The sequence below is a fragment of the Hyperolius riggenbachi genome, chromosome 1, assembly GCF_040937935.1.
Source record: "Hyperolius riggenbachi isolate aHypRig1 chromosome 1, aHypRig1.pri, whole genome shotgun sequence".
NCBI classification, from domain to species: domain Eukaryota; kingdom Metazoa; phylum Chordata; class Amphibia; order Anura; family Hyperoliidae; genus Hyperolius; species Hyperolius riggenbachi.
The window spans coordinates 138,659,064-138,686,764 of record NC_090646.1 but is presented as its reverse complement, the minus strand read 5'-3'; the positions used below and the strand labels follow the sequence as shown (position 1 = coordinate 138,686,764).

Here is a 27,701-nt window from a genome sequence, read left to right as displayed (position 1 = left end):
GATCCTTTTGTTTTCCTGGACTCCCATGGGCCCTGGTGCTTGAACCTTTCTCCACCAGTCCTGGCTCATTATGCTTCAGCTTCCAGAAGCACAGGGTCCCATCTGTCCCATCTGCCTGCATCCACCATAGATCCCTGCACATCAACATCAACTGGACCGACCGGACCCAGGTTTTTTTTTTCAATCTGCAGCCCCATGGACTCTGCCTCTGCCTCTCTCTTCTTGCCTTGGTCTTCTCTTCTCTCTCTTAGCTATCCTTTCTCTCTCTCTCTTTCTTTCTCACTCTCTCTCTTTCTCCTTCCAGGACACACTGCGGGGCATCTGGAGCTGCTGTGGAGCGAGCGAGCGCCGTCGATAGTTGGCAGGCTGCTCCCCTCTCATAGCACTCCAGATTTCCCCACGCGTCCTTCACTACAGTTATTGGTAATATGTAGTATGTATTGGTATTATGTATATATAGGTAATATGTGTGTATATATGGGTATATGCTTAATTGTACTACTGTACCTTGATTGTATGTGTTGAAATTGCATGCATGTGTTTGTACCATCTCCGACCCTGTATGAGCCAAAAATAATTCCGGGTACAACCCCCGTTGTACTTGGCGAAATAAATTTGATTCTGATTCTGATTCTGATTCTGAAATCGTGCCAAATCTGCAGAGTTTCCCCGCAGGCAACTTGCGCAGGGAAACTCTGCCATAAAGAATAATACTGCCGTCGGGCGAATCGCTTGCCATAGCGATTCGGCCGACATTGCAGCATTTTTCTGGCATTTGGCAGCTGTGAATCCCATGCATGGCACGGCTTCTGGGATTCATCTGCGTACTTGCAGACCAGGAGGTCTCGCAGCCGTGCACGGTGGATAGTGGAAAGAAGCCCTTAAAATTAATTGTGGCCATTTGCAGAACCAAAATTAGAAAAAAGTTGTCTTTTATGGACCTAACTGTATATCCATGCACATCTCAAATGGTTATCTACTTAGAAAATAGAAATGTGGGCTGTACAATGCAGACTAAAGTGGTTGAAAAATGAATAATGTATGTATAAAGCAATGTACTTTATATTATACTGTCTCCCAAAATAATCTATTCAGTGTATTGAGAATCCTAACAGATCACCAAGATCCTGAACTAGTGACTTGGCCTTGCTTTAAATACCTGTAATTGAATGATATATCTCTGCACATGACTTCTTTTGTACAGAAATATCCACTCTATGAGTAAGATGTCCCTTATTGCATCAAATATGTCACGGTAGGTCAACATATTTGCCCACAAAAATGCACAGCAAAGCACAACTCATGTGTATTACATTTATCAACATATAGCAACCCTTAAATCCATGTTTTTTCCCATGTCTTTTGGGAAACTTTAGTGCTTTCATTTAATGAACTGCTTTTACTAGATATTTGATGGTTCCACTCATTAGACGCCAAGAATGACACAATTTTGACAGCAACAGCTACTGTTGTGGGATTTCTGTATAAATAGCTGTCATTCCATATCTATTCTAGAGCATGATAGACAGGCCATGCAGATCTAAGGTCGTTACTCATGCAATACCTTCTGATTTACATCTCTAATTCTCAACAAGAATTTTTAATTATTTCAGGCACTTTGGATATTGCCAAGCCCACACATAGCACAATCTTTGCATTCTAAGCACAAACATGAGGGTAGAAAACATTTCTTCATGACAGGGGGGATTTCTTAGACTGACAATCTTGGATGAACAAGAATTCCTATTTTGTACTTCCTAATATATGCTCAATGTAAACCTGGCTGCCAAAATAAACCATGCTCTGCTCTATACAGATTATTCTTAGAGTATACCATTGATGTGGTTCTTAATTGACATGTAAAATGTCAGTGCCCACATATTTTTAGGTGTATCATCTGTTCATCCTATCTTTGCTAAACATGACTAAGCAATCAGCTTCTGCTTTCTAATATAAATGTTTTGGCCCTCTTCTCCTCAGTGTTTCCAGTGGTTGCTCAGGTTATCTCTTTAGAGACACAGCAGGGAGAAACCGTTCTTAACATTTTTACTGAGATGTTTGCTTCAAGGTAACTTTGTTATCACAAAGTTATTACTGAGACTCCCACTTTGACCCCTTAACAAAACGTGTACTCCCTGGTTGTACAAGTCTTTCTAAATCAGTCACCTGGAATGAGCATATACAAATCAGGTGCTCTGACTTTTCTATCTGCTTGCTCTAGAATAATGACTCAGAAAGCATTCGTGAGAGTTAAGGTCAGGAAACAAGCATTCTGCGGAAGAGGTTAAGATGGCGGCTTCTGTAGATACATGGTAAGTTTGGTTGAATCCATTGATTAACTAAAAAAAAGGGGCATTTCTGTCCTGCACCTTCACATATTCTAGTGCAGTAGAGTGGACCCGATTGGGATCGGCTATTTCTGCCTTAGCCCATTGGGGAGCCGTTCTTGAGCCTGTGCTGGAGCCGGGGAAGGTAAGTAGGCGAACTTTGAAAACTAGAAACATTTATGCTGGCCACAAAAGTTGTAGCAGGCGGTGGCGGTTGAACATCAGGAGTGTTGAATTCCAGCGAGTCGGGCTATCGCAAATCAAGCGTCTCACCGGCAATTTGTTTCTCCGCTGAATATCGGCAAAGCGTGCCATGGCCGTGTAAGACCGCCTGAAATGCCCACACACCTTCCTGGACTGCTTCAGGATGTCCTGTAAGCCTGGGTATTTAGATACAAATCTCTGAATTATTAGATTCAGCACATGTGCCATGCAGGGTACATGTGTCAATTTTCCCAAATTCAAAGCCGAAATGAGATTGCTGCCATTGTCACACACCACGTTGCCGATCTCCAGTTGGTGCGGGGTCAGCCACTGATCCACCTGTATGTTCAGATTAGCCAGGAGAGCTACTCCAGTGTGACTCTCCGCTGTGAGGCAAGACATGTCTAAGATGGCGTGACACCGTCGTACCTGGCATGCAGCATAGGCCCTGGGGAGCTGGGGCTGTGTAGCTGGAGAGGAGATTGCAGCACCAGTAGAGTTGAACTGCCACTCAGCCAAGGAGGAGGAGGATGACGACAGTGAAGAGGATGTAGCAGGAGGAGAGGAGGTGGCAGGAGACCTGCCTGCAAGCCGTGGAGGTGTCACAACTTGGTCCGCTGCACAGCCACGTACTTAAGAAAAAGGTGGGGGGAAATCCCTAAACACATGTTGCAATTGAATGGTTAATCGCACAGGCATACACCGCCTCTGTCAGACTGAAAAATGCATGCCCTGCATCCAAGACAAGTGCTAACATTTATTAAGCTAGGAGGAACTTTAGCTTCCAATATGGTTTGCATGCAACGTATATTATACTAGACACTTGCGCCACGGTGAGGCAAACCTCCGGGCAAGTGACCTAACCTAAATTTAAAACCTTGGGAGCAGCTAAGCAAAAAAAATGTGTAACTTACATTTTGTTGAACAGCGAGGAGAACGCCAGCGCATACCACTAAGGCTGCATCTAAAATGACCACCAGCTCAGTGTGCAGCACCTAAATAGATTTTCTGCACATTTCGCATTCAATTCAGATGCAAATCATATGCAAATCTGCTACTACTTATTATGCAAACAGGAAACTCAGGAGGAGGGGCTGGGAACAGCTAACCTGATAGTTACATAGTTGCAAAGTTAAGAAAAGGTGGGGGGGAAAGGCTGCGCATCCCGAAACACATGTTGCAATTAAATGATTAATCGCACAGGCATACACCGCCTCTGAAAGCCACGTACTCCCTGCTTGCCAGCGGTCACCAGGTTAACCCAATGGGCTGTGTAAGTAATGTACCTGCCCTGACCGTGCTTGGCAGACCAGGCATCCGTGGTCAGATGGACCCTTGACCCTACGCTGTGCGCCAGAGATGACACCACTTGCCTTTCAACTGCATGGTACAGTTTGGGTATCGCCTTTTTTGAGAAATAATTGCGGCTTGGTATCTTCCTCTGCGGTGTCCCAATGACCACAAATTTTCGGAAGGCCTCAGAGTCCACCAGCTGGTATGGTAACAGCTGGCGAGCTAACAGTTCCACCAAGCCAGCTGTCAGACGCCGGGCAAGGGGGTGACTGGCAGACATTGGCTTCTTCCGCTCAAAGATTTTCCTCATGGACACCTGGCTGCTGCTGTGTGCAGCCGCTCAAGGTGAGAGGCGGAGTGGAAGAGGGTGGCTGTGATTGTGAAGGTGTAAGGGAGAAAGCAGTGGAGATGATGCACCTGAAGGAGGAAACGGAGAAGGAGGGTGGCTTTGCTTTTGTGTGCTGCTTTTCCTCTGGTGCTCTTCCCATTGTAGTTTTTGCCTTTTCTCTATGTGCCTTCGTAAGGCAGTTGTCCCTACGTGGCTGTTGGCCTTTCCACGGCTCAATTTTTGGCGGCAGAGAAAACAGATGGCATTGCCCTGATCTGAGGAAAACACACAAAAAATGTCCAAACTGCTGAGCCCCCCTGGGGTGATGGCACTATGGTGGCATCAGCAGCTGACGTTGAAGGGTATGTTGGCTGGCTGTCCATAGGTGGCGATACATGGCACCGGACACTGGCACCAGCTGTTTCTGAAGACAAGCTCCCCCTGCTTCTTTCAGCAACTCGTCTCCTCCTACTCCTCTCTGACTCCCCCTCTGAACTGTCCCCTTGGTCATCTTGTCTCTTAGGATCCCACGTGGCATCCGTATCATCATAATCATCCTCCTCAGCTTTGCTTGCCTCAGACACCTCATAAACTGCACCAACAGCAGGTACTTCATCCTCCTCCTCCTCACACGTTACGTCCATAGTGTCACCTAACTCAGACATATGAGGTGGTGCAACTTGCTTAGTGCCTTCATCTTGTTGTAACAATAATGTCTGTGAATCAATTAATTCCCCACCAAATAACTTCTGCGAAGTGTCAACTGCAGCGGATGTCCTGCTTGTAGTAGCGCTGGTGGCTGCGGAAGATGAGGTGATCTGTGTTAAATAGTCAACCACGTCCTGACAATCTTGTGAGTTGATATAACGTGCCTTCTTCTGAGCACTATACTTTGGGCCAGGGCCGCACAAAATCAGGTCAGCATGACCTTTAACAGACCTTCCTGGGTGACCTGCCTCTGGGTCTGCCTCTGCCTGTTGTTTTGTCCATATCGGGGGGGGGGGGGAGTGAAAGGTATGCACTGACTTGACTAATACAATGTGCAGTCACACAGGTCCAGTGAAAAGTATACAGTGACTGGTATTACAATACAATGTGCAGCTGTCACACAGGTGCAGTTAACAGGTGTGCATGGACTGTTATATTACACAGCGTGCGGTCACACAGGTACTGTGAACAATTATGCAATGACTACTATTACAAATTTGCAGCTGTCACACACACAGGTACCGTCAACAGGTGCAGTGACTGGTATATAACACTGCTTGCGGTCACGTAGGTAGGTAGGTAGGTGCACTGAACAGGTAGGTATGCAGTGATTGGTATTACACATGTGCAGCTGTCACACACACAGGTACCATCAACAGGTGCAGTGACACTGCTTGCGCTCATATAGGTAGGTAGGTGGCGCACTGAACAGGTGGGTATGCAGTGATTGGTATTACAAATGTGCAGCTGTCACACACACAGGTACCCTCAACAGGTGCAGTGACTTGTATATAACACTGCTTGCGGTCACGTAGGTAGGTAGGTGCACTGAACAGGTTGGTATGCAGTGCTTGGTATTAGAAATGTGCAGCTGTCACACACACAGGTACCGTGAACAGGTGCAGTGACACTGCGTGCGCTCACGTAGGTAGGTAGATGCACTGAACAGGTGGGTATGCAGTGATTGGTATTACAAATGTGCAGCTGTCACACACACAGGTACCGTGAACAGGTGCAGTGACTGGTCTATAACACTGCGTGTGCTCACGTAGGTAGGTAGGTGCACTGAACAGGTGGGTATGCAGTGATTGGTATTACAAATGTGCAGCTGTCACACACAAAGGTACCCTCAACAGGCGCAGTGACTGGTATATAACACTGCTTGCGGTCACGTAGGTAGGTAGGTGCACTGAACAGGTGGGTATGCAGTGATTGGTATTACAAATGTGCAGCTGTCACACACACAGGTACCCTCAACAGGTGCAGTGACTGGTATATAACACTGTGTGCAATCACGTAGGTAGGTAGGTGCACTGAACTGGTCGGTATGCTGTGATTGGTATTACAAATGTGCAGCTGTCACACACACAGGTACCGTCAACAGGTGCAGTGACACTGCGTGCGCTCACGTAGGTAGGTGCACTGAACAGATGGGTATGCAGTGATGGGTATTACAAATGTACAGCTGTCACACACAGGTAGTCACTGAATGTGCTGGGCCTGGCAGTGCCACAGTAGGAATTACCAAGGGGCCAAGGTCCCACCAGCAGCTGCGACTGACTGGGCTGTATATGCAACACAAGTGTCTGAGGGACACACACACACACAAAAAAATAGATCACAAGAAAAACATTAGCTCTCAAAAGAGCTGTTGAGGATGAGGAGTACTTTTTAGCAATAAGATCAGCAAGAAGGAGCAACCTAACAAGCCTAACACAACTAAGCTTTCCCTATGTCAGCAGCAAGGTTCTCTACCTTCTCTACCTTCAACTACTGCAGCCACACGAGTGAGTGAAATGGCTGATGCTGCCTGTGTTTTATAAGGGGGGGGGGCTCCAGGAGGGAGTGTATCCTAATTGGCTACCCTGTGCCTGCTGACTGTCATGTAGAGGGTCAAAGTTGACCCTAACGATGTAGTTTAGGGGTCGGGTCGAACTCGCATATAGTTCGCGGTTCACCCCGAACGCAAACCGCTGAAGTTCACGCGAATAAGTTCCCCTGCGAACCATTCGGGCCATCTCTAATAGTTACTCACAGGTTTGAAGATAATACACTTTGTAGTAAAAGTCCCTTTGAAATGTATAGTATTCTCCAATGAGTTTGATGATGATATTATCCATTCAGTCGTATCGGACTCTTGGTGATTCTATGGGTTAGCTCTTTAATCTCTCTCTAATGAGTTTACTGCAGTGTAAACTAGACAGTATACAATTATAGGGCCCATGAAATGACCCAGGCTGCTGTACACAGTTGGGCAGGAGCATGGCCATACAGGGAGCATGGAGTGGGACAGAGTATGGGCCTCTCTTTCAGCTTCCGTTCAATCAGCTCCAGCTTGAGCCGAAACAGGAGCAGAGTGCTGTAATGGTTGGCAGCCCAGCCAAAAGGGTGATCTGTATGAGTACCCCATAATACACACATTGACATATTTAGCATTTTGAGGGACAGTAGGGTGTGTCTTAAAGACCAGTCCCAGGCATAAATGTTTACTTCTCTTGTGTAGGCAGTCAGTGACTTTTTTATTTTTTATTTTTGTGTTTCTAGTTGTTGATTGGATACTGGGTCTGTGGTTTATTTACCTTTGTATATTTATTAACATTTATTCACAAGTATTTTGTAATGTCAAGCATAAGACCACTGACACAAGGGTAATGTTTTTGGGATCTGATATATGAAGACATTTTTACCCTGGACGATTTATACATACTTGTTAGCACAGATCTGTTAGGTGTTTTATGCCTACCATATCTTTGACCATTTGATGTTGAGATATAATAGATTGCAACAATTTAAGAGTGCCTTTTTGTCACATTTAGTATATTTAGATGTGTTTCTGAAAAATAGGCTTTGAACTATAAATTTTATTTTATAACTGTGTCTGAGTGCGGTAATTGATGTTAGAAAATAGAGATCCTCATATATTTCCATAGAAGCTTTTGTCCTTATTCAGTCCATATTTCAGACTATTAAACTGTACCATTAGCTTGAACTCTCGTTCTTTCCACTCCTGTTGTGTTATAAAATTGTCCATTAGTGTTGTGACCCTGAGAACTTTAATGTGGTCATTGCTGTAAAAATGTGTTGCTACACAGACAGCCATGTTTCAATGATTGATGCTACAAAATAAGTGAATTCTTTCCCTGGCACAATGTTTGATCAGATTATTCCATGCACAATCCTGTGCTGCAGTTTTCATACATATGAAAATATATTTTGCATGTCATAAAGAGATTCTGACTAAATCTTACAGGGGCTAAATACCTGCTCAATTAGTCGATGTATCTAGATCTGAGCAACTTATATTTAAAATGTAATTAATGAAATGGATGTATTATTTCTATGTGTATAACGCATGACAAAACAAATCTCAGTTCCTTAAGGACACACTTAAAGTGAACCAGAGACGAAGCACCCTCATGTATTTTACCATATATATCAGTGGGAACATTAGAGAAAACACCTACTCTGCTCTCTGTTTCATTCTTCACTGCTCAGCCTGCTTCTTATCAGCTATGATGAAATCCCTGACTGAGAATTCAGGAATCATTATAGCTGAGTCATTATAGCAGAGCCAGAAGGGGGCAGGCTCGGGCTTGAAAAGACATCAGAGAATACAGACTCAGCTATAATGATTCCTGAGCAAAGCCAGAGTGAATGCTCAGTCAGGGATTTTATCAGGGCTGATAACAAGCAGGCTGAGCAGTTAAGAATGAAAGAGAGAGAGCAGGGTAGGTGTTTTCTCTTTCCCTGCTTCCCTGTTTCCCTGCTGAGTCTGTGCAGAGTTTTGAAATTTATAAGGATGTACAACTGTACTTACGTAAGATTCTTCTAAAAGTGGAATATGGAGATGTCACAATTCAAGGGCTAGTTGGTGAACATATGGGATACACTGATGTTGATGACTTCGAATTAATTGACGGGTTGGAGGAAGAGGAGATGGGTTTTGAACAAAAGTTCCCCCTACATACAGATATGCGACCAGTTTCTGAGTATATGCCATCCTTGTCGAAAAATAAACACGTTACACTGTTCAATGAGTGTGTTATGAAAGAGATTGAGACCTGGCAAATGCAAGATCTTGTGCCAGATAACCTGTCACCAAAAGAACGACAATCATTGAAAAAATTGAGAAATCTTGAGAATATAGTCATCAAAAAAAGTGACAAGGGAGGAAACATAGTTCTAATGCCAAGAGAAATGTATTTAAAGGAGATTAATTAGATTAGATACTAACTGCTATGAAGCTATCACAAGTAATCCTTTTATCAAGTTAAAGGACGAACTGAATACTCGGCTGGAGTGGGGATACCTGGACAGCGTGCTTACTGAAAAGGAATTTAAGGCCTTAAGAGTTGATCAGTACGTTGTCCCGACTATCTATATACAGCCGAAGATTCATAAAAATCCTGTTTGTCCCCCGAGTCGTCCAATTATTGCTGCCATAAATTCTCCAACAGAAAAAATAGCGCAATATATAGATAAAAAATTGCAACCCATGGTTGAGATGTTGCCATCCTTTGTCCTTGACACTATGCAATTATTGCACAAGCTTAAATCAGTAACTGTACCCGAACAGGCGATATTGGTGGGATTGGATGTTGAATCTCTTTTCACATCCATCCCAAACGATGTGGGGAGACGAGCGATAAAAAACAAATTTATGGCTCGGTTTTATCCGGACCAAGATGCCCACAATGATTTTGTGGATACCATGCTCCAGTTTATTTTGAATAATAATTTTTTTACGTTCAACCATCGTTATTATCGCCAGCGGCGGGGCGTGGCCATGGGGGCGGCCTGCTCCCCTTCATACGCCTGTCTCCACCTGGGCGCATGGGAGGAGGAGGTGGTCTATGTGGACCGGGCGTATCGGGAGCATGCCGCCCTCTGGCTGCGCTATGTGGATGATGTATTTTTGCTTTGGACAGGGTCCCTGGAGGATCTCAATCGTTTTGTATCTCGTTTGAATAGTAACTCTTACAATATTTTTTTGACCTACAAGTCAAGTGATACGGAATTAGAGTTTTTGGGTGTTCGAATTAGGAGGGAGGGTGAGAACATCTCAACCTCCACATTCAGAAAAAGCACTGCGGGCAACACGCTCTTACACTATCAGAGTGCCCACCTAGCTTCACAGAAATCTGCGGTCCCCATAGGACAATTCTTGCGCCTTAGGAGAAATTGCAGTGATACAGATACATTTAAAAAGGAGGCGTTGGATTTGAAATTGAGATTAAAAGCTAGAGGCTACCCAAATAAACTCCTAAAGTCAGCCTATTATAGGGCCCTTAAGACTAATCGCAATGACCTTCTAATCAAGAAACCGCGTGCTAATGTACAGTTCCATCCCAGGCTTGTTGCCACATATGGTCCCCATTGGAATAAATTTAGGGACACCTTGCAGCGTTTTTGGCCAATTTTACTAAATGATGCAAAAATAGCTGGAATAATTGGACCACGACCCTTACTTACAGCAAGACGAAACAAAAATCTTGCAGATATTCTTACCCAATCAGAATATAAAAGTAAAAAAACGTCCTTTCTACAAAAATGTAATGGGATGACACCCTGTAAAAAATGTTCTGTATGCCAATATGTGGACAAAACTGACACTTTTACTAACTCTATAGGAGATCGGACATATAACATTAGGAATCCCGTTGATTGTTTGAGTACATATGTAGTATATCAGTTGACCTGCCCCTGTAACAAACATTATGTGGGTAAAACAGAAAGGGAACTGCGTACTAGAATACAGGAACATGTAAGGTCTATAGTGGATTCAGCAAAGGAGGAAAAAAGAGACAAAACCCCAATAGCCTCACACTTTGCTGAATTCCACAACTCAGATCCAACTGGCCTAAAATTTAAGGCTATTTATCGCTTGGATCCGGGTATGAGATACTGTAATATGAGGGCCCAACTAATCAAAAAAGAAAGCTTTTGGATATACCAGCTAAAAACCTTGGTGCCTTTGGGGCTAAATGTTGACCTAAATCTAAAGGTGTTCCTGAAATAGAATCTCATATTTAATGGGATCATTATCTAACAGATGTGGTGCTAATTCTGGGATGTTTATTTGCTTCTGCACCTTTGATGTAAAGCTATGTGAATGCATAGAGGTTGTTGTATCTGATTTTGACCACAAGATGTCGCCATAATACAATTGCAGCTGTTACCCGACCTCCACCACTAGATGGTGTCTTTTTGGAATAGAGCCAATTTGACAGCCCGATATAAATTCAGGGAGGCCGGGACAGCTTACGTGATGATGTAGCACGTCCTGATGAAGCTCCGGTGGGCGGGGCGAAACGCGTAGACGTCACGCTACGCAATACGTTAGTGGGAGCCGTGGTTTTGACCGATACAGGCCGCAGCCATTACCGCATGTGAGAGCCCTGTTTGGGCGTCAGCTTGGAGCCTTTACGAGCCGCTTCTACTTTATGCAGTTTGCGATATCAAGCATCATCACCGGATCAGATAAGTGTACTTGCCAGTATGCATGGGATAATGACTACCATATGAGTGCCTCCAGCTGCCCATGTGTGGCATTGACTATACTGCTCCACACTCCAGGTGGCTTATTGTGACTGGGATTTCATCAGCAGTTCTCTGAAAAACAGTTTGGCTGAGTCACTACAAATGCGCCACATAGCCACCAATGTTTGACATCAATGGTTGCAGATTTACGCATATCTGGCTGGCAGTCCCGCATACGGGTGTATCCATGTGGAATGTGATGGATGTTTATCACAGACTTCCCTACATATTGCATTGAATGGGATCTTTACACGTGTTCTGTTCCGGACAGCCTTATTTTGCTATAATTTTAATAATCTGCAAACTGTTTATGGAAATTATATCATCTTAAGAACTTTGCTCTGTATGCAATGACGCAACAGGTTGCCGGCATTATAATAGGAGCAGTGTTGTCCTATCAACCCTACTGTGACAGGCCTTGGCTCTGTGGACATATGTTCAATGCAATTTTTTGAAAATTGCCTTTTGCTGTTGCAGATCTATGAACTCTTTATGGCTCCAACTGGAATATTTCCTGTACAATTACTTATGCGGTTCTGGCTTTATGTATAACCAGTGGTCTAGGGCTGTTGCTATCGGTCCCCGGTCTCCCTATATTCTATGAATAGCATTTTTTTGATCATATTGGTCACACCTTTCTATACTCTGTGAGTGGTTATAACCATATTTACAAGTAATATTCTGGTTTCCTCACAGTGCACTGGATAAGGGTGTTCCCAATAACTTCACCACCTATTAGACTGAATACAGGGACTGAATTCTTATAGTTGTGACACAGGTAGCCACACATATTGACCATATTGGTTGCGCCATTTTTTTGCCCTCTGTGAGTGGTTATGACCATAATCTGACTAACACTAATTGGGTCTCCTCACGGGAGCATGATACTGGCGTTGCCAAGGTTTAAAACACCGGTTGCCTTAGCCTTTATAGGTAAGTTTTACCGGATGGTCTATTGATCTACCTCAGATTGGGCCCTACACAATCTGTCACCTTAATTGTGGTTCCCTCTGATCAGCTGTGTGTGACTAGTCCTTAATAGTTAGATGTGACCTGATCTATAATTTGAGAAATTTGCTATTCAATAGGGACTCTCTCCTTCTGTCCTTGACAGTTGCAGCACATAGTATTTAATTTAATAATACACAATTTGTATGACAGGTTAACCCCTGACATGCTTTGATTCCATATGTGTGTGCCTTTTTAAATATCTACAATAAAGTGCAGTTTTTGAGCAGCATATACTGGTTTTTGTTCTCTGTTTTGGTTTTGCATATACTGTTTACCAGTGCTGGTACCTGCACATAAGGCTACACCTCACATTATTTAACTTTTGTTTTTTCTAGGTGTTTTCTCTAATGTTCCCGCTGATATATATGGTAAAATACACGAGGGTGCTCCGTCTCTGGTTCACTTTAAACCTGTAATAAGTTTTTTAAAAATAGAGTTTCGCTTACCTGGGGCTTCTGCCAGCGCCCTTACAAGTAGGCGGAAACGAAACTCCACCGCTGCAAGGGGATGAAGGATCATTGAGTACCGACGCGGGGCAGAATGGCTGCAGGGGGCTGGCAGAAGCCCCAGGTAAATTAAACTCTTTTTTTAAAATACTTATTACAGGTTTCCTTTAAGGTGCTCAGAGGTGTTCTCAAGAATGGGCAAGTCCTTTGATGAGCAGAAACGGTTTTATCTGAAGTCATTTTATTGACATAAGGTGCATTTTATTCTGGGAATAGTGCAATACCTTATAGCTGTTTTAAAGCAATTGGGTCCAGTATGCATGGGCCCTCAATGTGAGTTTATGTTCTAAGTGTTTGTTGGAAAAGCTTAATACCCTGTGTTATCCACTGAGCCTATGTCTACAAGAATGAGTAAGCACAGCAAAAAACAATATAACCAACCATGAATATTGCCCTAGACATTATCCAGGCTCCTGGAACGTGCAGTACAGCATAATATAAACTCTGTACATTCTAGAAAGAGCTATAGCCTCAAAAAACACTACACCAAATCAGTATGTACTGATTGAATACAAAAGACACCCTTTATTGAACTACATACATATAAAACCACTTAAAAACATCAGGTCCGAAATGCTAAGTGCATATATGACAGTGACAGATCAACCCAGATCTGAAACAGGAGTGCAATGCAAATAAATCATCATACCATCTTGTGATATAGCAAATACATGGTGCATAGTCTATCTAAGAACACAGTATATGACAATATTTTACCTATAATCAAAATAGGGTAAGGACCCAATTAGAAACCCCAGTAAAAAATAGAGAGAGAGAGTGAATAAAGGGAAAGGAAATAGAGGAGATGAAAACCACGTAGGTGCAAAAGATGGTGCAATAAAACCAGAATAGTGACACCAACAAGAGAACTATGAACAAAGTGCTACACAAGTGATCCTACCAGACTGAGTCAACTCCACAGGTCCCCACCACCGCTATCGCGATTCGCCACCGGTAATGTGACTTCCTCAAAGCATTTTTACCTGTCAGCACTCCTTCCATTCATTTGACTATAACTTTATCACTGCTTCTCACGCATGAATGATCTATATCTTGTTTTGTTTTGTTTTTTGCCACAAATTATGTTTTGTATATTATTTGTGGGTGATACTTGTTTTCAGTAATTACTTTATTGTCTATGCATTTTATAGGCAAAACAAGAAAAAAAAAGAAAAGAAAAAATACACTATTTTTCTAAATCCAACCTCTATAGTTTTAAAATAAACAATGCTACTATAAAAAACCCACCAATTTCATTTGCCCATTAGTCCTGGCTATCACAATATTTAAATATATTTAAATGACATTCCTAGTAGAATGTATGGCAGCAATATAATATTTGGAAGTAAAGGTGTATTTTTTCTGTTCTGTTTTTTTTTTGTTTTTGTATCCGGTCAATTGCAAGCCCTTATGGACTGAAATAACAGTAATATAAAAAAAAGGTTGAGTCCCTAAGGCAACTATTAATGTTTTTTTTTTTTAATCTTTTTATTCACGTGATTGTTTGGTAACTGGGGTGGGGGAGGTGGGGAAGCGGCTTTATATTGGATTCATTGTATTATTTGTAAATATTAAAAATGTTTGATGTGTGCAATTTTACTTTTTGCCACTAGATGGCGCTAGAAACACTACCCTGGTTTACCAAGAAGTGTTTAATTTTTTTTTTAACGTTACATATGTTGTGTCTTTATGTCTTTATGAATGGACATGGCCCCTGATCGGAGTCATGTCCATTCATAACAGGCACTGCAATTGGTTCAGGGAACCCTCGGTTCCCTTCCCCAATCATCATTTTTAAAAAGCCGCTGGGTAATAGCGGGGGTCGTGTGGACATGCGCGCACACCCTCTGTTATAACACTTGAGAAGAATACATGTTAAGATAGCCCACAGCACTGTCTATCTGGACTATAGTTGTCCAGATAGACTGAAGTGGTTAATCACAACTGTTATTTGATCTCTCAGGTGTGTCAGCTGGATTCCTCACATAGCAGATAATTTGTAAAAACAGGATGCTGACCCTATTTCTGCTTCCATGAAAGCAGGAAGTAGACGCAGTGAAGATTTATTGTAGGATTTGAATCAGCTCTAACAAAGGAATGTTTTTTTTTAAAGGTTATTGTGCTGTTGCTCATCTTTTAGAGTAGAGAAGAAGTTCTGAGTTCAGGTGCACTTTAAGTGCTTATGTGATGGTTTAGGAAGTTTAGGGCAGTTTAGAGCAGCAGTTACTCTTGGGAGACAGTTAGTGACCTAATAAAGCATCTACCCTGCATGACTTGGAAAGCGTTGCTTCTTTTCTCTCCCCTTTTCTGTCCCTGTGCAGCCACCTTAGTGTCAGGTCCGCTTGCTGGGCCTGGGAAGCAACCGGCCCTGCTGTGTTGGTAGGATATCCGTGCCTTTCAGCTCTCACTGCTAGCCAGCTGTGCTGGAGTGCACAATAGAATAGGAAGCTTGGCCAATTCAGATACAAGACAAGACAATCCAAACAAACAAACAAAAAAACCTAAAATGTCACAGGGGCCCAACACCATTTCACTTCAAACCTTCTATTATTACAGAATTTGTGACATAATATGACATGCAGTCTAAAGAGAGCAAAAACAATATCCTCAGTTGTATATTTGTTTTTACTTACCTGCATACAGAGCATTGTCTCTGTGGCTGTAGGGCGGTAAACATCACAATCACAGAATAGTTACGGGGTGGTGCCTTCACAAATCTCCTGAACTTGTCTCCATTCATACGGATGACGGAACGGCGAGAGCTCCATTCCATCATTTGATCCACCTTTTCACTCAAAAGGTTCTAGAGAAAATGGTAAAGAGTGCATATTTGTTAGGGTTACTTTGTTAATAGTCTGTGAAGGTTCTCATTTTTCAGGACAGTTTATACAGTATCTAGCAAAAGTAAATCACAGAAGTAATAATTACTGGGTAATTCCCAGTGGTGTTGATCCAAGGATTTTATTTGATTGCCATCTGGAGTCCCTTTTGGGGCTAATTGGACCATGCCTTATAAGGGTTTTTTGTCTTGCATCAGATCAACAGGGATATGTGAGGGTGCAGGCTAGTGTTGTACTTTATTTTCTGCTTGAACTTGATGGACGTATGCCTTTTTTCAACCCACATAACTATGTAACATGTGTACTGTACTTTGTTAAATTTAACAAGCTAACCAATTTCCTTTAAATATGTTTTTATTCCCTACTCCCAGCACAAACTTATACAGTTCATTATGAACGCTACCAAAACCTATATTGCTTCACAATGGTTTAACCTCCCTGGCATTCTATTTCCCCAGGATTTCCGTGCAAAAAGTGGTTCAATTAATTTCCAATAATTGTCAACCTTTTTTTTTTGGGGGGGAGGGGGTACGGGGGGACGCACGTGGGATCCGGAGGGAGGAAGAGGAAAGAGCCACCCTCAGCCAGCCCGCACAGAAGGGGACCCCCCCACACAGAAGGGGGAGTCCCCGAACAGCCCGCATAGAAGGGGGATCCCCCCCTGCGCAGAAGGGAGACACCCGGCCACCAGCCCGCATAGAAGGGGGATCTCCCCCCCCTGCGCTGAAGGGAGACACCCGGCCACCAGCCCACATAGAGGGGGGATCTCCCCCTCCCCCCCCTGCGCTGAAGGGAGACACCTGGCCACCAGCCCGCATAGAAGGGGGATCTCCCCCCCTGCACAGAAGGGAGACACACACCCGGCCACCCCCTCCACACAGAAGGGGGGATCCCTGCCCGCACGCACATTCTCTGCCCGCCAGCTGCACAGGGATTCCCAGAGTGGCTGGATGCTAGTTCTGCACGCTGGGGGTAGCACAGATCGCTACCCACAGCGTGCTGACAGGCATCCAGCCACTCTGGGGAATCCCTCTGATGAGGGAAAAGTGGAGCCGGCGGTGCAGAAAAACAGGAAATCTCCCTGGCAGTATTGACGAGCCTAGCTCGTCATTACCACTTTCCGCATGTTTCTGCTGGACGAGCCAGGCTCGTCATTACCTCCAGGGTGGTTAAACAGACCCTGTCTTTCCAAAGCATACTTGCCCGCACACATACTACTATGATAAACAAGAAGATTAAGGCCAATCTTTGGGACAGGACCCACCATTTTGAGAAAATTTGGCATCCCTGGATTCAGCTGAGCTTACCTCCTGGAGTCCAGAGCGCTTTACAGATGTTATAATCTCCTACACTTCTGAGCGGTACCCCATCGCTAAAAAATTCTTCCAGTCCCTACATGAGCAGTGTAATTTTTTCTTGTTAAAATTATTGGATTTGCTATACTCTGGTACACACATTGATATCAACCCCAGACCTCTTAGCAATTTAGGTTGGGACCACCACCCCCTAACTTTGTCAGATAATTTCATTAGCTTCCTTCTGCTATGCTTTTTTTTTTTATTTATTTATTTTTTTTGCTAAACATCACTGCAATAGCACTTTATAATAAGTACTCGACATCTTCTGGAGAGTCCCAGCCTAACCTCCTACTTGATTACTTTCTTCCTCCCGCAGGCCTGGAAACTATTAACCTTGATAGTGCCATTCTCAACTGTGAGTAACATGTGTTTATGTAATTCTTTATTACATTTTATGGCATTATATGTTTACCTATGTACCTGTTGTCATCCAATAATTTTTTTTTGAAACTAAATATGTTTTTATTTGAAACAAAGAACTGTTTGAGTACATGTGAGTGTCACTTGCTGACAATCAAGTTTGAAGTGAACTTCTGTAAGTAGGTTCCAAACTGGTTACTTATTCAATGAAAAGTTTTGTGACGGATTGGATAAAGTAGACAAACCTACTTTACAGCAACCAAGTAATGATGAACGGAACACATTCATTTAATTTAGCTAATAGTCTCGTACCATTTTCCGAAAATGTGTCTCTTATCAGATCTTTTTTTTAAATTCCTCAAAGACCCCATCACTTGAAACCACAAGTAGATGTCCTCCCGACAAGCTCTGTGCCCCAGGTCCTTTAATATCTGGTTGTTATTGTTTTAAAAAAAATACAAATATATTTTATAATATATCTCCAGAGATGTCTAAGAGACACCTGTAATGATTGTGGAATTATCTCCGTGGTCAGCGCACAAGAGGTGCGCTGACACTGCGGAAATCCTCCACAAGCGTATAAAATAACAGAACCCAGCTGTGGTGCAAAGCACCTGTAGAGGGAAAGTGAGCACAGAGACAGAATGTATGTGTGTCCACCAATCTAGTCGCCACCTGGCGACGGCGAACACACAACAGCGGAAACCAAGCGGGAACGCAACCGCAAGAATGGCGATTGCCAACAGTGACACTAGACAGAGTAAAGACAGAGCATAAGTGTAGAAAGAAAGACACAGCAAACAATGATCAGAACGCCAAGGAAAATAACAAACACACTCGCTAAGCGCAGTCGCCGCACGAGAAGCGCAACAGAGACAAAAGGCGCCAACCCTAACTAACCACTGTAACACAAAAATGAATAGAGAACGCGAACGCTTGCTAAACGGTTATCCCACCGAGCCTACAGCAAGCGTTCGTTCCAGACAAGACAGACAAACAGACAACAAGAACAGGTCAGATAGGATCCACTACTCTTCCGCAAGAGCAAGTGCGATCCGTACACAAGAAAAGGACTGAAGGGATCCACCGCTCTTCCGCAAGAGCGAGTGCGATCCACACAACAAGACAGACAGAAGAAGTAACCAATAGCAACCGTAGCCGAGGTTATATATAAGATACAAACTACAGAAGGATCCACCGCCACTACCGCTAGGGCGAATGCGATCCCAACAGACAGACAGAATAGGCAGTACAAATTAAACACAACCTGACTGCACTAAGTAGGAGTTCTAGGAGCACTCCCCCAAGAATTAACTCCACTAAGATAATATTAGCAACAGTAGCAGAGGGCTGAACTCCAGGTAAGTTAGCAGGAACAAACCTCTATGACCAGCAGGGGATTCTGGGAGGAAATGGCATTTATACTGCAAGCCATCAAAGGAAGCAGCTAAGCAATTTGCATGACAAGTGGATGCAAATTCCTCACCAGCAGAGTAATTCTGAAACTTGCAGAGAGAAGACAGGTCTCTTTTCCAGGGACCTGCAGCACTCAGACCTACAAAATGGTCAAAAAGCTGTCTGTCTGTGCAGACAGCAGAACGGACCATTACAACACCATACAAATCTACTACGTCATTGCAAAACTAAAAGTACCCATGAATAGTGCGATTTTTAGGGAAGGATCACATGATTTTAGCACCATTCTTTCTTTGAAGAGCCCCAGAAGAGCCTGAACATCTGGTGAAGGCCATAAATGTCACCATTATGAAAAGGAAAAATCCAGGGATATTCAAATATGGGTAGTTTGTATGGTTCCAACTCATGTAGTTTTCCTAAAATTTTCTGAAGTTTGATCACAATTTTGAAAATTACATTTTTTGAAAAGTTGAATTGAGTTTGTCACTACCTATGATTTTTTTTATGTGACACCAGCCTCCATTTTATATCACCTTAAAATCCATTCTCGTGATTCTTGCAGTTAAAAATGAGGCCAAACATTGATCATTAGAAAAATAGTTGGACTTGTAGCAGATAATTAACTCTAAAGTGTTCTTTTGTTTTTAGTGAGCAATTTTTATAAAATATATTGAGGGCATGTGTTGCTGTTAGCAATAGGCCCAGTCGAAGTGTAGCTCATTCACCACGGAACAAGACTCTTACTAGAGCTGACTGGCCATCTAAACTGAGTGATTGAGGGAGAGGGGCCTTAGTCAGAGAGGTGACCAAGAACCTGATGCCCACTCTGTCAGAGCTCCTCTACCAGAAGAACAACCATCTTTGCAACATCCACCAATCAGGCCTATATGTTAGAGTGGCCAGATGGAAGTCACTCCTTAGTAAAAGGCACATGGCAGCCCACCTGGAGTTTGCCAAAAGGCACCCGAAGGACTCTCAGACCATGGGAAACAAAATTCTCTGGTCTGGTGAGACAAAAGATTGATCTCTTTGGTGTGCATGCCAGGCATCATGTTTGAAGGAAACCAGGCACTGCTCATCACCAGGCCAACACCATCCCTACAGTGAAGCATGGTGTGGCAGCATCATGCTGTGAGGATGTTTTTCAGCAGCAGGAACTTGGACACTATTTAGGATAAAGGGAAAGATGACTGTCTGCCGCAATGTACAAAGACATCCTGGAACAAAAACCTGATTCAGAGCGCTCTTGAATTTAGACTGGGTGATGGTTCATCTTTCAGCAGGACAACAGCCCTAAGCACACAGCCAAGATATCAAAGAAGTGGCTTCAGGACAACTCTGTAAATGGCCTTGAGTGCCCCAGCCAGAGCCAAGACTTAAATCCGATTGAACATCTCTGGAGAGATCTGACGCTTCCCATCCAACCTGATGGAGCTTGAGAGGAGCTGCAAAGAGGAATGGGCAAAACTGGACAAGGATAGGTGTGCCAAGCTTGTGGCATCATATTTAAAAAAAGCTGATCACATGTACATAAGTATTCACAGCCTTTACTCAATACTGTGTCAATGCACATTTGGCAGCAATTATTTGTTTTTAAATATGATGCCACAAGCTTTTTTTCCTGTATATAAATGTGCATGTCAGCACACTGAGCATAATTACTATGCCTCGGCTGTATTTCAAAGATACTAAAGAATTTAGCTGTAAATGATCAGTACAGCAGACTGTTTACTTCCCACAAATGAAAGGCCAAAGATGAAACTTTCTGTTCCTCTTTAAAGATAGCTACAGGCATACAAATTATAGCTGAACCACCTGACCCAAGATCTGAACAGTCAGTGGAAGTCTATTCTAAGGGTACCCTTGAAAGCGGGTTTCTAATTAAAAGTAAATAACTTATTTAAAATAGAGGTAGGGCACGCCATGAAACCTTATGCTCTTATGTCCTAGGCTAATAAAAAGCACATTAAGCTTTATATGTTTAGTGTCTAATTAAAAAAAGAAGTCCATCGGAGGCTGAATACTTTTAAATATTGATGAGTGAGTAGTGTGTCCTTTTTCTTTTTTACCGTATTGATCAAGGTTGCAGTGTGGATGAAGCTGAATATATTGCCTACTTTCACTATCTATACTTTACAATACATTTGTAATTGTGTAAATATCCAGTCTTAACCCTTTCCAATCCTATTTTGTGACCACCAATGTCCCCCAATGGACTAAATTGTTTCCTGGTAAGCTGGGGACTGGGGAGAGGTTAGTGGGTAATCACGATATCGCACTGGCACCAATCTGGACGGTCTGTGCTGCCTTGCTCTAGAGTAAGGAGGTGGCCTGACATCAGTGGGAGGGGGCGGGGCTGGTGCCAGCTCGCATGCCTTAGGGCTCATTTCCACTACATGTGGATTCTGGATGCAGAAAACTGTCTCCAATTAATGCCTATGGGAAATCTGCATCAGAGAAATCACGTTTAGTGGAAACAGGCCCATAGGCATTCTACATCCAGAATACGTGTGTAGTGGAAAGAGGCCCTTAGCTCTGTCCTCCATGCACCCGCACCAGCATACTGTTATTTTGCGGTGCTGAGAGGTGATGGGAGGGCATCGAAGTGTCAAATTTTCTTCCAAAACTTTGATCCACATGGCGGGATGCTGTGCCGGACCAAATCCAACAGTGGCGCCCCTACAGCAAGCCCAAATGCAACCATAATATTTATATTACATGGCACATTGGCAGTGGATTGGGCCCCTGACAATCATAGTGCCGGACTTATGGTGGCCATACATGGTACAATTTTTTCATCCAATCTTACCATTTCTATGTAATATAAGGGAAATGCCTAAATTATCCTTTCAGTATATTCACTTAATTTACCTTTATACTACATAGAAATTGTAAGATTGGATGAAAAAATTGTACCATGTATGGCCACCATTAGTCCTACACTTTGATCTCAAGAGGATGATGCTTTTTATTTTATTAGGCAGCAGTGCCATCCAACGGCAGCTAGTTTTCCTCCTATGTTGGAAGAAAAAAAAGCTAATATTGGACATAGGCCGACATAAGATTGATACGGGTTAAAGTATAGTATATACAAGCTTTCAATGAAAAAGTGCTAAAGAAAATATGTGCTGCAAAGCTCTTGTGTAATTAAATGCTGCTATAAATTATCTTTGCTTTGCAAACTGCAGCCTGCTATGACATTCCAGCCATGTCACTTTATTACAAAAAACAAACAAACACACACACACACACACACACACACACACACACACACACACACACACACACACACACACACACACACACAGTCGCACACACACAACCAAGGCAAGAATACATTGTTTGGAGAACAGCTCATCCAAAATTATTTTTTCCTAAGCGGTTCATATGAATAGGTTTTTTTCTCTACAGTTGTTCACATTTCCTTTCAAAATTCCAAAGATTGATAGAACCAATCCTGTTCAAGCATATTGGTTCATTTTGATTGAATCTGTGTAGAATCTGTACACTTTTCTAACATCAATTAAGTGTCAGGTCAGATTGCATTGTTGAATGACTCAGCAAAAATCCATGCTGAGTGCTGTTTACGGCACAATAATTGCCACTCCTCATTCAGTATTATAGTTCTCTGTTCTTACTGATCCTGTGTTGTAGGCTAACTAAATTAATATTTTATATACTCAGATGGTTGTACAATCCAGCCATGACTGATCCTTCCAAGGACGAATATACATATGTCACATAGACATACATATGTCACATAGCTCTATAGAGACAGAAGGTTGATAGAAGCCAGAACCCTCTAATGGTGGGAAAACAATAGCACACCACTTAAGGCTCATACACATGTCCAACTTCATGCACAACCAACCACACAACATGACCAACCACACAGCAAGTTGTTTACCTGACAAGTATGTACACACATGCCAACCAACTAAACATCCAACTCACTAAATACTATGTGCGCAAGCTAAATGACAAACTTCACAACATGTCTGCATTCAAAAACAATAGAGTTGTTCAAAAGACTTGTACACACATTCTAACCTGCATAATAGTTGGGCAGATTAATCCTCCGATTGGATCGGGCAAATAACCAGTTGTTCATCTGGTCATTTATTAGCTGTACACACACCCTACTTATCTTCCAACGGACAAGTTTGGAAGATAGTTGGACAGATTGTTGGTAGGTGTGTATGAGCCTTAAGAAAGCAGGGAACTTCCCACGGTGGAAAAACAATAGCAAACCACTGAGAAAGCAGGGAACCTACTATGGCAGTAAACAATAGCACACCAGTAAGAAAGCAGAAAAATCTCCCATGGTGGAAAAACAATACCACACCACTAAAAAAACACCAACAAGAACATTCATTCAGATTGTCCCACATCCCCCTCCACTTAGAAACACACACACATACACACATTCCCGTGCATGTGTGCACGCGCATGCACACTCCAAAGTTAGTGACCTAAAAAGAAGAGATGAGAATCTCAGTCTCCAGTTGAACTTCTAGCTACTGATTGGGATAAATAACACAAAGAGAGTAAATGAATGAGACCGTCAAAAGACAAATATAGTAAGAAAGTAAGACAGTGTCTGTCGCAGCGGGGATGTGTATTTCGACACCCAGGCACTGAAACAAAGTCTGCCAGGGCATAAATATACTGTACTGCGGCAGTAAACTGGTTAAATTACCAAACTCTTTCTACATCTCTTCTTGTGCTAACAAAGAAATCAAGATAGCCAAGTTCGCCAAGAATTTGTTGCTCCTTAAGTAGTAAATCATTTCATAATGGCTTTTAAAGTGGACCCAAACTCTTGCACCGCACATAGAGATGAGCTGAAATTTTCGAAATTTCGAACTGCTTTTATTACGAATGCGAAATTTAACATTACGACCCAAATTCGTAATTTCGTAATTAATTTTCAAATCGTAATCGAAATTTCACTCCCGTAATGACGAATTTCGTGTCTCCAACCGAAATTTTACTTTTTCAGGCTTGTAAGGGTTTCTATCCCTCTAGATGCCTAAAATGAATTCCTCCTCCTCCTCCTCCTCCTCCTCCTCCTCCTCCTCCTCCTCCTCCTCCTCCTCCTCCTCCTCCTCCTCCTCCTCCTCCTCCTCCTCCTCCTCCTCCTCTCCTCCTCCTCCTCCTTCCTCCTCCTCCTCCTCCTCCTCCTCCTCCTCCTCCTCCTCCTCCTCCTCTCCTCCTCCTCCTCCTCCTCCTCCTCTCTCTCTCTCTCTCTCTCTCTCTCTCTCTCTCTCTCTCTCTCTCTCTCTCTCTCTCTCTCTCTCTCCTTCTCTCTCTCTCTCTCTCTCTCTCTCCTCTCTCTCTCTCTCTCTCTCTCTCTCTCTCTCTCTCTCTCTCTCTCTCTCTCTCTCTCCTCTCTCTCTCTCTCTCTTCCTCTCTCCTCTCTCTCCTTCTCTCCCTCTCTCTCCTTCTCTCCCTCTCTCTCCTTCTCTCCCTCTCTCTCTCTCTCTCTCTCTCTCAGAGATCTGTAGTATTTCAAAACCATACTCACATTCATGACATGTCCAGGGATCAAACCCAGGCCAACCACATGGAAGACAGCTATGCTCACCACCATACCACCAAACACACACTAAATAGACTGCTAACCTAAATCTTACTTGTAGACAGTCATATGAGACACATGCTGGGTGCAGGGCTTTGTGATTGGACCATGGACCATGCGATAGAGTGAGGTGCAAAAATGAAATCATGCCTAGCAGAGGATGGTTTCACAATGCTAAATGCTAGGCTGGCTGTGGTGCAATTGGTTAGTGCGTCTGGCTGGTAACAGCAAGGTTACAGGTTCGATTCCATCCAGGCATGTCTTTTCCTTTTGCGTTCAACAGTTGTCCAAACAGAGCCAACAGAGCCCCAGATAGCCATGTAGAGTTAGGTCACAGCTAGCCTGGCTGTGGTGCAATTGGTTAGTGTGTCTGGCTGGTAACAGCAAGGTTACAGGTTCGATTCCATCCAGGCATGTCTTTTCCTTTTGCGTTCAACAGTTGTCCAAACAGAGCCAACAGAGCCCCAGATAGCCATGTAGAGTTAGGTCACAGCTAGCCTGGCTGTGGTGCAATTGGTTAGTGTGTCTGGCTGGTAACAGCAAGGTTACAGGTTCGATTCCATCCAGGCATGTCTTTTCCTTTTGCGTTCAACAGTTGTCCAAACAGAGCCAACAGAGCCCCAGATAGCCATGTAGAGTTAGGTCACAGCTAGCCTGGCTGTGGTGCAATTGGTTGGTGTGTCTGGCTGGTAACAGCAAGGTTACAGGTTCGATTCCATCCAGGCATGTCTTTTCCTTTTGCGTTCAACAGTTGTCCAAACAGGCTAGCTGTGACCTACCTCTACATGGCTATCTGGGGCTCTGTTGGCTCTGTTTGGACAACTGTTGGAGGAGGAGGAGGAGGAGGAGGAGGAGGAGGAGGAGGGGTTGGTTGGTTGGTTGGTTAGTTATTCATTTTAGGCATCTAGAGGGATAGAAACCTTTGCAAACTTTAAAATACTAAATTTCGTAATCGTAATTACGAAAATTTGCGTAATTTGCGAAAATTACGAAATTTCGATTACTGCTAAAATCGTAATTGTAGTAATTTCGCGAAATTTCGGAAATTCGTAATTAGGTCATTACGCTCATCCCGCACACAATGAATAGTCTTTATTCCACATATAGCTGCAGAAGAAACTCTCTTCTCTGTGTTCATTTAGCCAGACAAAATGTCTAATTAGTTCTTATCAGGGACTTTGAATAGACTGCAGGAGAGCTCTGCTTAGGCAGCTCTCCACACAGTAAACTCTGAGGCTTAACCCTTTCAATGCTCCCTGCAAAAAGTGAAACCAAGTTAAACTTCAGTTTTTTTAAGGATTTCCGTAAGTTGTAATGAAGATTTTTCCCCCCATAAAGATTATTATGCTGTGGCTTATCTTTTAAGCTACTTCACAGTTACCACATATTATTGCGTCACAGTACTCTCCCCCACCACAGCTCATTGCACGAGCAATGTAAATCTATGGAGACTTACACACTAGGGCAAAGTGGTGCGACAGAAGTAGCTAAATCAACGCAAGGCCACCACAAACTCTGCAGTGCATTGCCGATCTGTGCCTACCACATGGATTGTGCAGCAATGATAACGCTGTATATGTGAAAGCAGAGTGACAACATTTCAATGACATACTTCCTGGCCAGCAGAGAGCCTCTCACTGAGTGGGAGGGGTGGAGCTACACAAATCACCCTGTCTGTGCTGTCTGCCGCAGGAAATGGTAAATAGGACATGGTGCAGTGTGATTTTCCGCTCTGGGCTCTCATGCCGCAGGACAATAGCACTGCACCATTGACTTGATTCACTAAACCGTGATAACTAAAATATCACACCTTATCAAAGATATCACACCTTATCAAAGTTAACACACCTTATCAGAGTAGCATAACGAGCGCTACAAAGCTGCAGGGGCTCAGGGCAGGATGAGTGCCATTGCCAATTAGCAGGCATACGTTCGTAGCACTCGCTATGCTACTCTGATAAGGTGTGATATATTTGATAAGGTGTCCTATCTTTGATAAGGTGTGATATTTGAGTTATCACGGTTTAGTGAATCAAGCCCCATGTGTGAAAGTAGCCTAAGAGCAGAGAGGAAGTTCTGAGTTAAATTCCACTTTAAATATGAATTATGTTCTTTATTTTATTTTTATTTTTTTTAAGAAAATTTATGGGATTATATAGCTGGGATATATATGCTGTTAATGTTTTTTTTTTTTTTCCAGTTTCTGAGATATTATTTTTCTACTTTGCCTAAATTCACAGTTTGTTTGAACAGATAGTTGAAAACAGCTTGATCTGTGACACACAGAGCAACCAGACTGACTCCCTAAGTTCAATTCTAATTTGCAGTTTTGCATTGCTTACAAAACTTTGCAGTTACTTCAGCAGATGGGGTGAATACTCCAAAGAATCCCAGTGAACTTCCTGCAATTTCATCTCAACACATTTCTTAAAAACTATTCAAGTCAATCACTCCAACTTGTTTACAAGACAAAAAGCAACAGGGTAACACGTTAAATGTGCAACATCACATAGAGCAGAGCAGCAGGAAGCAAACTGATTTGAGAGACTGAACACTAATTAGTCAGAGCTCTTGACTAAAGAACAATTTTCGACATTTATTTACAGTTAATTTTTTTGTAGGAATCCAAATTTGATAGGAATGAATTGGCTTATACAATTTAGTCAAGGATCAAGGCTTTGTCTTTGTTATTGTTTAAAGCTATGATCACTAATGAATTTAAAGCAGAAAAAAATAGAACATATAAAATAGTTTTAACAGCATTTTGAAAAAGACAATAAAATAATCGACATCGGAACACTCAGGAAATAGTCAAGGACAGCTGAAAAATGACCTAGCATTGCTTCTGCAAGTAACATTGTAAATAGGAGGACATTATAAAAAATGATCTCTAGGCAGGTTACTCTGAATGGATGTAGGTAATAGCTTCATATTAGGTTACTAAAAAATAGCCTCTACACAGGTTACCTTGAAATTGGAAAATAGCTTTAAGTTTTAAAAAAATGACCCCAAAGCTTACTGCATACATTATAGTTTAGCTACAGAGTGCTACCATTTTTCCTAAATGTATTTAACCACTTAACCCCCCGCGGTACGAATTTCTTCCCTTTTTTCCCCCCCTAAAAAACCAGGGACGGAGAAATCCGTACCGTCCGCGCTACCGCCGGTGCCCGCACTCCCGCCGCTCGTACATGCCGCCGCCCACTTGCCCGGAGATCAATGAACGGAA

At 42.9% G+C, this 27,701-nt stretch overlaps 1 protein-coding gene across 1 annotated transcript in view; it reads right to left on the bottom strand.

Annotated features, from left to right (window-relative positions):
- The window catches only part of TUSC3 (tumor suppressor candidate 3), a 331,289-nt gene that overhangs the window by 174,327 nt on the left and 129,261 nt on the right, over positions 1-27,701 (bottom strand). Inside the window, exon 2 of the mRNA XM_068268622.1 lies at positions 15,551-15,720. Within this exon, the coding sequence (XP_068124723.1) occupies positions 15,551-15,720 (170 nt within the window). The remainder of the gene's footprint in view (positions 1-15,550; positions 15,721-27,701) is intronic.